Consider the following 16,357-nt stretch of genomic DNA (forward strand, 5'->3'; position numbering starts at 1 on the left):
GCATACCAACCTCCCAATGAATTGCCATCTACTGTTCCTGCAGAGTTCATAAAATGACATTGCATAAATGATCATCACTGATCATGATCACAATAATGATCAATCAATGCACTACAGGAAAATCCAACAGTGCATCCTGCAAGGAAACTAGAGGTCTGTATCATAAATATAGCAGACATATATATATGACATAGTGACATTTTGTAGCCAATGATTCACAAAATGACTGTAAGTGGCCTGAATGTACATGTCAATGTCAAACAAACGGTCTGCCAGAAAAAACTCCACCAACCATGACATTGTGCTTTTTTTTCAAAGTGTGCTTTCACATGATGTTGTAAGCGTATGCCTGGCTAGAAAATATCGGTGGTAGGAAGTGCTCAAGGTTAAAAAATTGTAAGAAAAAGAGGGAGCAACAGCTTTTGGCCGGGGACAAAATTAGTACCAGTGCACTGAAGAGTGACTGTGAAAGTGTCTCTGAGTAAAAAATGTACCACAGTTTTGTGCTTCATGTTTGTGATTATAACCCTCTGCAACAAAATGGAACATACGTAGATATAATAAAAACTCTTTGAGTTTGTGATGTCACCATCTTTGCGTGGAAACTCAGCTATCAAATATTTGCACTATTCCATACCAGTTTCTGGCTGTGGTTTACTCTGTTCCCAACACACAGTTTTGAAGCCGTCTCGACTCACTCCTACTCGTACACCTTGGATACAGGTCAACAAGTGTTCCAAAGGTACTCCATTTTCAAAGTCCTCTGTTAATGTTGAGAATTCAGCAGAATAACAAACCATAAAACTGTGAAGACAAAAAATACACATACGAAATCAAGTACATGTATGTCAATTCTTGCAAAAGCTAATTTCACAACAACAGAGCAATTGTTCATACTCAAATCTGTAGCAAACGGAGTAGAGTCTTTGGCATGGGCTCTGGATAGCTACAAAACGTATACCTTATTTACTTTACAGTGTAATTGTTATTGCTTACATCCATCAGGGATAGCTGGCATTCTCCTTGTTTTCTTCAAAACTCATGGAGTACAGCAATATCAGCAACGCCTATCTTAGCATCCCATTTTTCTATTTGCTTGACCCAAATTATCAAAACTTGCACCATAAATATATCAACATTTTCCTTTCCATTAATGATGGGAAATTTAAGCCCTATACATGCATTGTCATGAGAGAGAAGATTTGTGCACCCAGTGTCAGCATGCTTGGGTGGAATTAGTGACCAGCCACCTTGTACATGCACCAGTGGAGGGCATTCAGAAATTCTTGCTGTGCAAATATAACAAATCTGAGTGTCTAATACTTGAAATGAATACATCAAAACGGAAAAATACACATCATCATCATGGCCCATCCCATCGTGAACGACAATGAAGACGGCGACTCTCACAGTCATCTAAGTACAGCTGTGTTGAGGTAGAGCAACCATTGTAGATAGCAGAGCGCCAATGGGAACGGTTGCTGGCAGTTGACTCCCAAGTAATGTTTGGTATCCCAAAAGCGGCGAGATCACATTTCAGGACATCTTTGTATCGCAGTCTGGGTCGGCACGTTTCACTGCATCCAGAGTTATATTGCTATCAAGCTCATGCAGGATTGGAAGTTGTGGCAGAGAGGTTAATGCATCAGGGCTCACTTCAGCTTCACTAGCATACAGAGAGCTGTAGTGCTCTGCCCACCGGTCAAGCCGTGCTGATGGATCAGTGAGGGTAACGCCAGAAGCAGACAGCAGTGGAGCACTCTTCTTTGGGGTAGGGCCGACGGCCTCTTTAATACCGTTGTAGAGGCCATAAAGGTCCCCTGAGTCAGCACAATGTTGGATGCGAGCACTGAGACCAGACCAGTAGTGACATAGGGCAGTTCGAGTAAGGCCTTGGACGTTACTCTTAGCAGCACGGAGTGCAGATGACGAGGAGCGGGTATGAAGCATGGTGACTTTCATTCTGGCTGCACGTTTGGCCTCAAGAGCTGGGAGCAGGATGTCAGCTCTATCACAAAACTAGTCGGGTTGTGTTCAAGTACGCCGACCAAAGGCAGTGAGAATGCAGTCCATGACTGTAAGCCTGGACCATGCGGGACTGGGATTGTTGGGTGTAGGGGATGAACTGACATGATCGGTGAGGAGCTCTTGGAACTTGGTGACGCGTGTGATGTCCCAAGTAGCGGAGGTATCAACTGCATTGGTTGGCTTCGGATGAGCTTGATGAAACTTTTTCGGTTGCATTCTGAGCTTGCAGCAGATAAAGGCCTGGTCAGTGTTGCAGTCTGAAGAGTGCATGCTACGGCTTTGATGAACATCTCGCAATTGCCCCTTCCTTACAATGATGTGGTCGAGTTGATGCCATCAGTGTGAGTGAGGATGCATCCAGGTGGCCTTGGAGCGAGGTGAACCTGCGAAGAATGTGCTTGTAAGACACAGGTCATGGCCGGCACAGCACTCAAGGAGACGTTGCCCATTATCGTTCATTTTGCCCAGGCCGTGAGGACCAATGACACCACTCTAAGACCTGAAATCAGATCCGATGCATGCATTGAAGTCTCCAGCGAGCACAATGCTATCCCCAGGTGGTATGCTACGCAAAATATTGTCAAGCAGTTGATAGAATTACTCCTTTTCCACAGAATCAGCCATCAGAGTTGAAGCGTATGCAGAGATGACAGTGACAAGGCCGCTACTGAGGCGAATCCGCATGGACATGAGTCGGGGAGAATGGGAAACAGGTTGTTGGATGCATGAGAGCAGAGAGTTCTGAATTGCAAGGCCAACTCCATGCATAGGTCTTGCATTGTCTGGGTAACCGCTCCAGAAGGAGAAGTTAGCCTCGCGAGTCGAGCCACTACTGGTAAGCCAGGTCTCACTGAGAGCACAGACACTTATGCCCAGATGAGTAAGAGGTCGACCACCGTAGACTTTCTTGGGGAAGAAGTTTAGCGATATGTATGAATACTCAGGGAGTGAACATTCCAACAAGCTAACACAAGGGAGGCAGTAGCAGGATATCAACCCAGACGCGCCTGCCTGGAACACAACCCTTGCCGGGCATCGAAAGTCCCCAAAAAGGATGACATCCGATTTGCCAGTCGCTTATTCTAATTTAGACGTACAATCATGACTGTGAGGCGCCAAGCGCTGAGGCAAAAGTTATTGAGAGCGAATGCTTGCCCGGGACAATGAATGCCCGAGACCTTGCATTCATCTGAACCAGCAGAACGCACGGCATGACGGCTGGGATGAAAGAAGGCTGCCCCGCAGTGGCGAACTAACTACGCCTTATGACCAACAACCGTTGACTCCGAAGCAAGTTCCTCCACTTGACTGTCTGCTACAACATACCGGAGACACTTGCATGAAGAAAGTGACCATGCTGTGATTGCAGCTGCCAGCCCCTGAATCCACCTTACAGGTTCACTCATGTAGTTCAGCTGACCAGCCAAGGTCAGTATACTGGGGTGTGGCCACTGTCGTACATGAGCAGTTCCGTGGAGCCATACATGAGCTAGGATGCACTGTTGGAAGCAGAGGTTAGAGCCCCCATAAACATGGGGCGGCTGCCCATCGCCAAAGGTATTATCCATCCAGAAAACCCCAACACACACACACACACACACAAAAGCATCCAAAACAATTGCGGTTCACATTTCTTTATGCTGTTGATGATAAACAAGGTGGTTCCATGTACGTAACTCAACTCAACTCGACAATCAGTTGAAATTTTACAAATTGAGTGTGTCAAATAGAGCACTTTCAGCCGTGTGGTTGCAAAGGGCGATTTCTAAAGGTTACGTAACACTTTATATTGAATGAAACTACATGCACACAGACATGTTCACATTGGCGGGTGAAATCTTTGAACCTTAATTTCTCCCGTTTGGAAGACCATATCTCCAGGTGCGGATCGGGGGGGTGAAGGGGGGGGGGGTGGGGGGGGGGTCGTTAAAAAGAAAAACCTAGCTCTGTCAACATTTTTTTTTTCATAGAAATTCATAAAAACAATTATGTGAACCCCCCCCCCCTCTCACACCCAAAACAAAATTTACTGGTATAATGTCCGCCTGTGCACAAAATACTGACAGAGCCAGCTTAATAGGGGGTATTTGTACACTATTCTGTAATATAGTGTTAATAATTGTCGAATTTGAAAAAAACCACAAAAAAAAACACCATTATTTTATTTTACGGAGGCCAAGTGAAAAAAAGCTGTCTACATTTCAGATTTTTGTTCTGATGAAACCCCTCCCCCCCCCCTTATTTCCCTTATAATGATCCAAGTATGTGCTAAAAATCGTTGTGATATGTTCATTACTTTTTGTTGAAATTGGAAAAATAGGCCTGGCTACGTGCACATTTTAAAGTTGTAACACTGGTGTTTGCAATATCTGTCAAACTTTTCAAGCCTCACAAATATTAATAAGGTTCCTATCCATTATCATCATCATCATCATTGGGCGGCAGCAGCCGAGATGGATGAAACCAAACTCCTCCAGACTCTCTTGTCCACCATGGCCGTGGTGATGTCATCAACGTGCTGGCTCACATCATTGCATACAGTGTCGACGTAGTTGAGGGGTCTCCTCCCTCTGTTGGGGCAAGGCAATCTCCAGCAGATGAGGTCAGAGACAACTTTGGCTCTGTAGCAGTGGCCGGCAGGCGGGCTTTGCGTTGTGCCACTGGTGTGCAGTAAAAATTTGCAGAAAAGCCTCCTTCACGAGTTATTACTTAATAAATATCACCCTTTCTGCCGGCTTCCGTTGGTCGATACCAAAACCAACGCCAAGTCACGCCAAGTGATGCTAATGAATATGCGCTTCTTCAGTGTGTTGCCGGGCCGAAATCAGTCAATCATAGTGCCTACGGTGCTATTGAATCTTTGCTGAAAACCATTCATGTGGTTTGGAAATTTTCCTTGGAGATAGTTCAAGGTGTAACACTAGCGTTTGCAACAACAGATTAAGCTGAAATTTGGAACATACTTAGATGATATAAAGTGTTCAACTACTCGTGAAATAACAACTTTCGGAAATTCCTAGAAACTGATATGACTACATAGATTTGGGGATGTTTTCGAACAATGTCTTCCTGACTTGAAGGTCAGCTTTACTAGTAACCAGTATTGAGGTTTCAGCATCGATGACGGCGATTTTTTTCACTGACATGAAGTTTAGAATTTCTTCTTCTGTTATAATTTAACTTTTCAATCATACTGAGCATATTTTCTGAGAAACAAAACATTTAAAAGGCCATGTTTTTTTCAGGTGCATGAATTTCACTGCTCTGTTATAGCGTCTAAGTACGTAATTTGATTAAGTTTGCTTATCAACGGGCCATGCTTCACCTTCGCAACCATATGGCTGCTTTGGCATGGCTTGGCTGAATTTTGGAATAGGACACTGGGTCCTGCAATTTCTTATGCTTGCTGATAGTTAAAGATGTACGTCGCTTTGACATACCGATTGCTCCTGAACCTGATATGAAACATTGTTTGGAAAACAATTTCTAACCTTGCTGAACCAAACCTGAAACCCAACTCAAGGGTTAACTTGAAGCATTCAATGATAATCTGGTTAAAACAATCTGGTTATGTCATTAATTGAGGGGTAAATGCACAATTCAGTGTGAGTGATTGCAACATTAACTATGAAGGCATACAATTTGCCAAAAAAGTTGGGAAATTTAGCTGACTTGGATGAGTTTTTGAGAAACGACATGGTGACAACTAAAAATGGGCTGAGAGGATTGAGTTTTGATCAACGTAAATGTAAAGTTCGCTCTTCTTGGATTAGGAATTACTTTGAGTTTGATGCCATCACCAAAAATCCATTTTAATGCCTCTATTTTATATCTCACTTTTGCATTTCATAGTAATTTTTATGTCAAATTACTTTTTTCTGTCGCACTGTACCTCTGTTGGAAATTGATAATGCTTATCATATTTTATTTTTGTTTACCAAATAAACGTGAGTTTCTAAAGTAACGTCTCCGCTCAGTAGAGCCCAGACTGTTTTAGGTCTTGTTTACACCCCAATTATCTTTTTTAGTCTTTGATACTGTAGGGTGGAACCCCTTGCTGCTTTGGTGGCCCACTTTTAGCCAACCAAAGTTCACAGTATTTTATAACAGTGCAGATTTATAAACAAAATCAAATACTTTGAATGTGTTGGAAGTTGAATATGTTAGTGTCATGGACTGGAAAAGGATACAGTATCCAATTGTATTTTGGCAATCCATAGGGCATGTAGTGTGGTGAGCAATGTAATAGTCTTATGTTAATGATAGCATAATTTTTCTCTGCATAAGTTTTCTCTGCCATATGTGAAGGGCTATATCTTCTACAAATGTGAATATATGTAACACACGGAACTACAAATTCAATCTCTCAGCTAAACTGTAAACCCTTTGGTGCAGAGAATATTTGGATAAGATGCAAAGATTATAATGTTCTTGAGTGGTTGCTATAGCGACCGCCTTGTACACTAGAAGTCTTAGTATTAATATCTGAATTGACAATCAAAAGTAAATGCATTGAATGTACTAAACTATAAGTACGGTACCTGATTAGTGGTATCTTTCCATTGTGCATTAGCAGCAGAGTGTGAACCTGAGAAGAAAATGTCCGGATGGACACGATGACAAATGGGTCTTGTGTCACATGTCTGTATTGCAGAGTGTCTTGACAATCATGGATGGAACAAAATGGTTCACATGGCTCTGGTAAAGGCTCCCTGTATAAATGAAAAGAATCACACCAGCTTCAGATGCAATAACCATATCTCACCAAATAATTTAAAATTTACTTCAATATGTTTGATTTTTGTTATTTAAAAAAAGAGACAACATATTTAATTTGATAACCACTGCTATATAATAAGGCAAGTTTTCTGTGTGCGCATGTAAGAACATGTTTTAATATACATTTGAGAACAACAAGAGAGAGAACAGATTTGCCGTCCTCTGAGATTTTTTTGTTAACTTACGTTTGTGTGCTTATATTACAGGACAGTGTTATAGTTTTGGAACAAAAAAAAATTAGTCACTGCTTTCATGACAAGGCAAAGTCCCTTCCCACAGCAAAATGCATGTTTCCAGAAAATCATGTTTGAAGTGGGTCATTTTTACATAAATTAAAGGCTGTAGACAACATTTGTATTTGCTGTACTTTCTTCGTAAATGAACATGTTTTGGGGGGCTAGTAATTTATATCACATGTTCCAACTGTTCTGTGTAATGTTTGGTTTCCACAGGTGCCAGGTTAACAACAACAAAAAAAGCTGTTCACTTTAACCACTGAGGTGTAGTTCACAAAATAGTGCATACAACCCATCGGTCACAGGCTGTGTCATGGGAAAGAAATTACACACATGTGCCTGCGTAACTGGGCGTATGCATGAGGACAAGAGCAGCTACTTTGTTTCTGCTATTGAGTCAAACAAAAGCAACTCATCTACTTTTTAGAGTGTAGTGACCTCTATCACTTCCCAATGTGAAGAGCAACTGAATGATCTGGTCGATGTGGCTGATGTATTCAATGACAACTTCTCGACACATGGTCAGCGCATGGCCGAGAATATTCAGTCAAGTGTTGCTTTATGGGGATGATAAGTACCAATGTTCATGCTGCGGCTCACTACAACTTGGAGGAGTTTGTTTTTCCTGACATTACTGACGAATTTGTTAAGAAACAGATTAGTTCAAAGCCTATCAGGAAAGCAACCCGTCTCTTTTTGAAAACAGTCTTTTTGACCCTGTACAGTGTTATCCTCTGCTTTAGTAACATGATTCATGTAGTTTGCCTGTTTTGCACTCCATCAAGTGACCAGTGCAATATGGAATCCTTTGTTGTTTTTTAGCCATGTTTATGTCCTGTTTACTTGGATTTTTTTCATAAGTTGTGAAACGTCAGTAAGGAAGTATTCTACTAGGCTAAAAAATCATAGGGGTACTATCAAAAGGGATAATCTCAAAAGTTAATTAAATAAAAAATGGATGCCTGGTTAATGATGATGACACCAAGTAAACCTTATATTTATTCAGTCAAATACAAAGTTTCAAGTACTAATTCTAAACACTGCAATTGAGTCCATTGATCTAATTCTGAATAACTCTACATGTAATTTTGTATATTATTATAGAAAATCATGCTAGGGAGTTCAGGTTTATGTGTGCTGTACATGTATGTGTACTTGTAAACTGTCATTTTGTACAGTTAGTACAAACCAACTTCACACATTTCATACACAAAGCGGCTGAAATCTTTACAGTCCAGTGCACATGGGAATATGTGGTTTAAGGTCCAGGACCCCGCCACAGTATCCATGCAACAAATCCTTTGTAAGTCAATTCAGCCACACAATGGAGACTACAACAGTACACAGATGTTATTGCCTACAGTCATTAACAAGGAGCGATTTTTGTAGATGTTGAAAAAAACAACATTTGATGACACATCAGAGCCGGAATGGATCATAGGTTACAGTCGAGTCGAGTCGAGTCATTTTAAAGAAGTGACTCGAGTCGAGTCGAGTCGAGTCGAGTCATTTTAAAGAAGTGACTCGAGTCGAGTCGAGTCATTAGGTCCAAAGGTTGAGTCGAGTCGAGTCAAGTCAAATATTTAGCTCGAGTCAATTCGAGTCGCGAATATTTGAACACTATATACCAACATTTATAAAAGGAGGCCATAAGTTTAGCCAGTGTTCGAATCCAAGAGCTTTATAAGAAATCGCCCAAAGCCAACGATGAAACAGCGAATTAGAAATTTGTTTAAAAATCTGGTTCCTAGATAGCATTTTGTGCGTTCTAGAACCATGAGGTGGGAGTCTGTGACACGTTATATGTGTACATGACTGCTATTCACAAATCGAAGCGAGCACAAAATTTGCACCGTAAGTCATTGCAAATACTTTTCGCAAAGTTGTGCTTTTATTTTTGAGACTAGAGTCTTATTAGCATTCGCTCGAGTCGAGTCGAGTCTTTTGATGAGGGACTCGAGTCGAGTCGAGTCATTAGCTCGCAGTGACTCGAGTCGAGTCGAGTCATTTACCCTTAGGGACTCGAGTCGAGTCGAGTCACCAAAAATTGTGACTCGAGTCGAGTCAATGACTCAAGTCATTACAACTCTGCCTCTAGAAAGCAAAAAGACACAAACAAAGTTATTGATCCCACATGACTTATCTCTCCCATGTATATTGCAGGAGCAATTGTAACAATTTTGCTCAAATGAATACAGCCAGATGAGTCCTTTTAAATGTAAATTAAGGGTGTTCTTCCTGTATTTTTTTAAGAGGATTTCTTTTATCGGGGAGGAGAGGGGTATAGTCCAGCGGATATGTGAAAAAATTGTGTGCACTTTTGCATGGAAGCATAAAACTTGGCACAGATGTTTATATTCATGCGAGAAAATGTTGTAGATGTGGAGCCATCACAAATTTACCCTTTTAGGGGCGTGGCATCCATTTAAAAAAAGGGGGGTGGGACTTGTCGTGCCTGCAGTGAAAACGGTTGTTCCCACTTGTCACAAAAGCAGGAAACTTCACAAAGACATAATTATATAGATTATAAGTGTTTTCCACATTTGGAGCCACCACAAAAGTACCTTTTTGGGGGTGTGGCAGCCATTTTAAAAAAGGGGGGTAATTATTATGCCCACATTGGAAAAAATTGTTTCCATATTTCATGAAAAAATTAAACGTCCCACAGACAATTATATTCATTAAAACAAAAAATCCAGATCTGGAGCCATCTCGAACGCACCCTTTTAGGGGCGTGGCAACCATATTAGAAAAAAAGGGGGCGGGGTTTTCATTATGCCCACCATGGAAATATTGTTCCCACATTCATAGAGAAATGGAACTTTGCACAGACATTGACATTCATGAGGAAAAATATTCAAGACGTGCAGCCATATTCAAAAAAAGGGGGCGGGGTTCTCATTATGCCCACCATGGGAAAAAATGTGCCCACATCTCATAAACGAATGAAGCTAATTCCCACAGACATTAATATTCAAGAGAAAAAATTCAGACGTGGAGCCATCGCAAACACACCCTTTTAGGGGCGTGGCAACCATAGTAAAATGGGGGGGGGTAGTCATGATGCCCCTATAAAAAAAAATGTGCCTACCTTTTATAAATGGATGAAACTCCACACGGACAATACATTCATGAAAATCTTTCTTTTTTCGAATGTGAAGCCATCACAAACTTACCCGTTTAGAGGCGCGGCATCCATTTTCAAAATGGGGGGGGGGAGGACTCCATATGCCCACAGTATTTCATTAAAAACAGTATTTCATTAAAAACAAAAAATCTTAACTAAGGGCCAAAAATGTACATCTTGCTGAGTAAATCCAAACAGATTGAGGTAAAAGATTTTCCTGGTCATTTTTTTGGGGGGGAGGGGGGCGTGGAGAGTAGGTTGGCTTGGTGACAAGTTCATTTCACATTTCTCTTAACTGGTTACATCAATGAATTGCTGTGATGCCGATTGTTTACAAATGTCTAAACATTATACTCATGTGAAATATACAACCAAATCCTTGTGCCCCCACACTCCTCCAAAAATAATACTCAACTAGACTTATGTTTGTAGGCAAACACAGGGCTGTTTCGGTTACTTTTTGTGACATGTGACATGTAAAGTTTCAACTAGTTCCATCCAGGCAGGATGTGTAGTTCTGTTTATAATAAATTGTGTCATATAATATGTGATTTCATTCTCATTGGGCTTTGAATTATGATGTCACATTTCACGTGATGATGTCATAATGACGTCACATCAATTTGCATCTATAACTATAATTTATTTGGAAATAACAACTTAGCCAGAGCATACATCGTTGAAAGCAAGTTCACACCTTTGTCCAATTTTAAATTACAAGGCACTTCCGGTTTCAACCGGAAGGAAGTGTCACATGATTTTGCACATAATATCAAAAATGAAGACCTTGGATTATTATATCAATTCCCGCAAAAGTCATGTTCAGGTCTCTCACAGTTGATTTTAAAGTGATTTTCAAAGATTAAATCTATTCATCTTTAACGTGACGTCATGTGACCCATGATGACGTCATCATGACGTCACTTCATTTTTTTTATTATCTATAACACATCCCGGTCTAGGTAACTACCAACTTTTAACCCAATCGGGCATGTTGTTCTGTAGATATAGGCCTTCAAAGTATGCACTTTTAATATGACGTCACTTGTCACGTGATGACGTCATCATAACGTCATTTAAATTTCATCTATAACACATCCCGGTTTACGTACGTACCAAGTTTTAACCCAATCGGACCTGTTGTCATGGCAATATGCACCTATATTGTGACGTCACGTGACTCGTGATGACGTCACGATGACTTCAATGTTCGGCACACATCTGTGGATGGTGGTCTAAGTGTGTGCCAGGTATAAAGGCAATCGGATTGATTTTAGTGCCCAAAGCAGTGGCAGATCCAGGAATTTTCGCAGGGGGGGGGGGGTTTCATCAGCCAAAAAATCTGAAAATGTACACACGTTTTTTTTTCCGGACACTTGGCCTCCGTAAAATCAAAAACTGGGGGGGGGGGGGGGGGGGGGGGGGGGGGGGGCTGTTCAAATTCGACGATTATTAACACTCATTACAGAATGGTGTACCGTATTTTGAACAGGCGGACATTAGACCAGTATAATTTTTGGGGGGTGTCACAACAGGGGGGGGGGGGGGGGGGGTTTCGACTTATTTTTTAGGAATTTGTATGAGAATTTTTTTTGGGGGGGGGACACATAGTGAAAAGTTTGGGGCCCAAACGCGCAAAAGATCACTGTGTGTGAGAAAGCTCCACAGCTTGTCCAAATGACCTTGCCGTTTGCATACCACACACAACACACTGGTCAGTACCACATAGGATCCCCCACAGGTACATCATGCAAACTGAGGGACACGTCCATCCGTCCTCCATGCATATAGCAAGCAGCCTTAATGTATATTTTTTGGCATTTCAACGATACGTTCACACATTTTGTCACAAACCACGAGTGTTCAAACACAGAGTATGCATAAAATGACATTGTTAAATGAACAAGAAAACAAAATAGACTAAGCTAGGTAAACAGGTTATAAAAACAAAACATTCTGTGCCAATGGCAAGTTGGTGCATTAAGTATATAGCTTCGACAAGTCCACGAACATGTCACAAAAGTGAACATTAAGGCCTGAAAAATACACGTCAAACTTAAACGAAATCAGTGGTCATCATGTGCACGTACATGTAACATAGAGCTGTGTGATACAGCTCTATGACAAGTACACGTACATACTGCACGATGATCCACTGCAAACATTGTAATACCCCCCCCGAGTCAGTGGAACGGCCCAACACAACAATGCGGGCTTAGGTCACGTGCACTCACGAGACTAACCTCTGCAACAAATCCAGTCATTTGGGGAAAAACTTTGATGAAAAAATTATCAGTGGTTTCTTAACCAATAAAATCGAGTTTTATATGAATAGAAAGAGAACTTCATCTTCTTTACAAAACCGCTACCCCCAGTGTGCTGTGACATGATTCTCGAGATATGTTGAGATAAACAACCAAAGGTCTGTCACAAACGGTCATTTTCTGGTCCGCTCCATAGGAAAATGCCTCATGCCCCACATTTTCAAGAAAAAAAATGATCAGTGGTTTTTCTGCTTTTCCAAGCCAGACTTAGTTAGACTTAAAGCCAGAAGAATGAATTTTTATAATCTGCATTGAGTGTGGCAAACTTCGCGCGTAAAATTCAGTGCAGAAACATAAGATTGTCATTCTTTACTGACGTGCTATTGCAACTCTGTCGCTCTCATTGCTTGTCTTCTATTAGTGTAAATCAAAAAGAATGATTTACTTAATATTTCAATCATGCTGGTCCCCCGATTTTTGTTGTAATCTTCATCAGTCCGCCACACATTGTCCATCATGACGTGATGTAGAAGCCGTGACTTGCGAAGTTCCGAACGACGAAGTGAACTTGCTTTTCGGAGGACTTTATGCAGTATTTAGCGGTATTTAACAAAAAGAAAATTACGTGAATTTACTGGGAATATGAAAAGATCTAGCGAATCAAACCACAAATCTAAAACAACATAGATTTGGCATAAACAGAACTAGATAAAAGATCGGATTTGGGAACTCGTTGTGGGCAGCAATTTCATCGTTAATGGCGAATGTGGAGTTTCGGGCCCCATTCCTAGTAAAGAGAACATAAACCGGCTATCCAGGCTATTGGAGTCACCCAACTAGTAATAGATTTTTAAAACCAACCAGGGTTTGAATTTTTTAAGAAATCTGTTTTGGGGTAAAGTAGTGATGAAGACGACAAAACGCAGCACTGAAAATAAGCACCGCGGTCACAGCAGCGATGCATAGGCCTAGTGTTGCTAAACCGCATTCGTACTATGGCATCAACTGAAAAATGCGTGAGAAAATCGCATTTTCTACCTAATGATAATGTTAGAATTTACAAAAACTATGTTTCATAGAATTAAAAAAAAAAAAAGCTCAGTGCTGCAGAAATCATTTTGGAACAACCAAAACACTTTCGGACTAACACAAAAGACGGGCCCGTCACTACACAGTCACCGATTTCATGCACGTGGCCATGGTGGACGCCGAGTACCAACCACCTTTATGTACTGTGCACAGAACCGTTGGGAACCATCACAGCATACACGTCCGTCCCTCGACTGCTCAATAAAAAAATCGGATCCCGCAATTGCGGGGATCCTTCCCGAAAGGGGGATCGAGAAAGGGGGGATTCAATCCGGCTAAAGGCTCGATCCACCTCGCGTTTACACTTGCAGTCAAGCAGACTTCGATCCTCCTTGCCGGATCGGATCCCCCTTCAATCCCCTGCGGGATCTAGTGTAAACGCGATGTTAGGATTACATTGAAAAAATGGCCACACCGCCCACTTTTACAGGGAAATTAATTCTCTACACTGTGAACATTTCTGATAAGATATGTAGGCATCAAACCATCCTGCTTATTGAATCCAATTGAATGTTGACATAATTTGTGTTTAATTTTCATTTCGTTTGCAGGGGCAAGCTGGATCTCCATTATTTCCACCCAAGCATTTTATTCTGAAGTTTTGAGGGAGACAGAAAGAACTTGTTACTTTTCATGGTATATCTTGTCCCTGACACTGTTCACCTAATTCAGTGTTGGAGGTTGAAGCATTGCATTCCAGCCAGGCAGTTGTTTTTTTTAGTGGATGCCCCAAGAGGACAGTACTATTGTTCTATTACATTTTCTACCCCATAAGGAACCCTGTACATGTACATACATTAACACACACAGACGGACAGTTCGCCGGCAGGGTATAAAAAAAGGTTGGCACAATTGTACGTTGGTGCAGTATACTTTGTGTGAGAGTATTCCTGTTTGTGCGTTGCTTTTCCATATACAGTATTAAATACTTTAGAAAACAATCAGCATTAATTTAATACCCTACGTGCTAGTGCTCATTTGCATTTTACAAATTAAGGAATGAACCATTTTCTTCAAAAGGTGGGGCAAACCATATTACTAGGGACAATAATACAAGGGGAGTCTTGACGACGAGGATGAAACCTAAATAATGGAGATCACAATATAATGGGCTTCAGTCCTTCTGATTTGAGGCGTGCGATCGCACCCCCACGCCATCGCATGCCTAAAAGCTTCCCGAGAGGTGTCAATAATCCCACACCTGGATCCCTCTGTACCGCACACCTCGGCATTACGTTTACAGCATAATTATACTTCGTAATTTGTGAAAAAAAGTACGTCGGTGAAGAGAAAAAAATCAAGCATTAGGCCTACCAATATCGTATATATCGCGAAACAGCTGGGCAGTGCAGAACGCCATGTTGACTGTTGACAGCATGAACAGTAACCTTGTTTCAGCACGTGTAGAGAATTACGCACTAAATGTACATTATGTTGTAAACTGCATGGGGCAAGCGTGCGCTACCAGACTGTGCTAGAATGTACATGGACTGTACACGACGTACGGTGAATACGCACGTGTGTACAAGCTGACTGCCCGCAAGGGCAGATCCGGGGGGGGGGGGGGGGGGGTGGGGCCAAAGGGGGCCATGGCCCCCCCCCAAAAAAAACGAAACCAATGTCTTTTTAGTTTTTTTATGTGACATCGCAATAAAGGCAGGCAATGAGTACACCACCATCTTTTCCTCAAAAAAACATTGGTTAAAGTGGTCAGAAATTGCCTCAGATCGCACCACAGAGCATCTAGAATCCAAAAATAATTTTTTTGACCCACTTTTTGGGGGGACCAAAATTTTTTTTGGCCCCCCAAAAATTGTGTTCTGGATCCGCCCTTGACTGCCCGCAGTAAAAGCAAGCGGACGTCTTGTTTCAAGGCTGTAGGGTTATCACTATTGAGCCACAGGGTTATCGGTATTGCATGCTGAACACAGACTTGATAACTTAAACGCCATGGCTGAAACTGGGTGCAATTATTGTCACCAGCCAATCAGGTTGCCTCACACAGAACACGGCCGTGGGCGTTACAAAACTTGACACATATTTTCACTTCACAAAACTTAGCTCGCGAAGCACATTTGGTTTAATCATGACTGATTCGTATTTTTAAGTGGTGGGAGGGAATGGGCGGCATAGGGTACAGGGTACAGCGAGATGACGACAGCGGGAAGGACATGGTTGTCGAAGTAAAAGTGGAGTAGTTTTGTTTGTTATGGGCCGATTATGTTTACCATATTTACTGCGATACGAATGCTTGCCTCTGATCATGGAGGAAGGAATAACATGAATAAACTAGTGGCGCTATTCTATCGTTTGCACTCCTGATGTTATTATTATGAAGTTCTGTTACAAAGCAAAAGTACATGTAATTTCAAATTTTAACTGTCAGTGTTGTGAGATTTACTGTGCATTAACTGACTTTCTTTTTTTGAACCAAGCTATTAATTAAATAATGTGTTTTCGGGCGGGGGGGGGGGGGGGGGGGGGGGTTGTTAGTGTTATTGGTTTTTAAGTTCACTGTAAACCAAGATAAATAGTATAAAAAAAGTACCAGATTGTTCAGTCCGGCTTGGACCACAGAATCACACGCCTAGAAAAATCACACGCCTAAAAAAATCCAGGTGTGCCTTTTCCACACGCCTATGGTTTCAAATCAGAAGAACGGGCTTCACAGAAATATAATGGGACACCCCAAGACATGACCAGAATGAATGTGTGTTGATGAAACAGGACAATGGACCGATCCAGTAAGCCCCGCCCACTGCGCACTGGGCAAATTAACACGTGCTTCTCTCCAAGCCACACCGCATTTTCCTGCCGCGCGCATCATACGCGCG

The 16,357-nt window shown here is 41.7% G+C and overlaps 1 protein-coding gene across 1 annotated transcript in view; it reads right to left on the bottom strand.

Moving 5' to 3' along the window:
• LOC119719470 (meiosis regulator and mRNA stability factor 1-like) overlaps positions 1-6,747 on the bottom strand; it is a 44,877-nt gene extending 38,130 nt beyond the window's left edge. Inside the window, exons 1-2 of the mRNA XM_038188943.1 lie at positions 6,570-6,747; positions 638-804 (exon numbers count right to left, since the gene is read on the bottom strand). Coding sequence (XP_038044871.1) covers positions 638-804; positions 6,570-6,598 — 196 coding nt within the window. The 5' untranslated portion in view covers positions 6,599-6,747. The remainder of the gene's footprint in view (positions 1-637; positions 805-6,569) is intronic.
• Between the last annotated feature and the right edge of the window lie 9,610 nt (positions 6,748-16,357).

This window comes from Patiria miniata, unplaced genomic scaffold, assembly GCF_015706575.1.
Source record: "Patiria miniata isolate m_02_andy unplaced genomic scaffold, ASM1570657v1 HiC_scaffold_8, whole genome shotgun sequence".
Lineage (NCBI taxonomy): Eukaryota > Metazoa > Echinodermata > Asteroidea > Valvatida > Asterinidae > Patiria > Patiria miniata.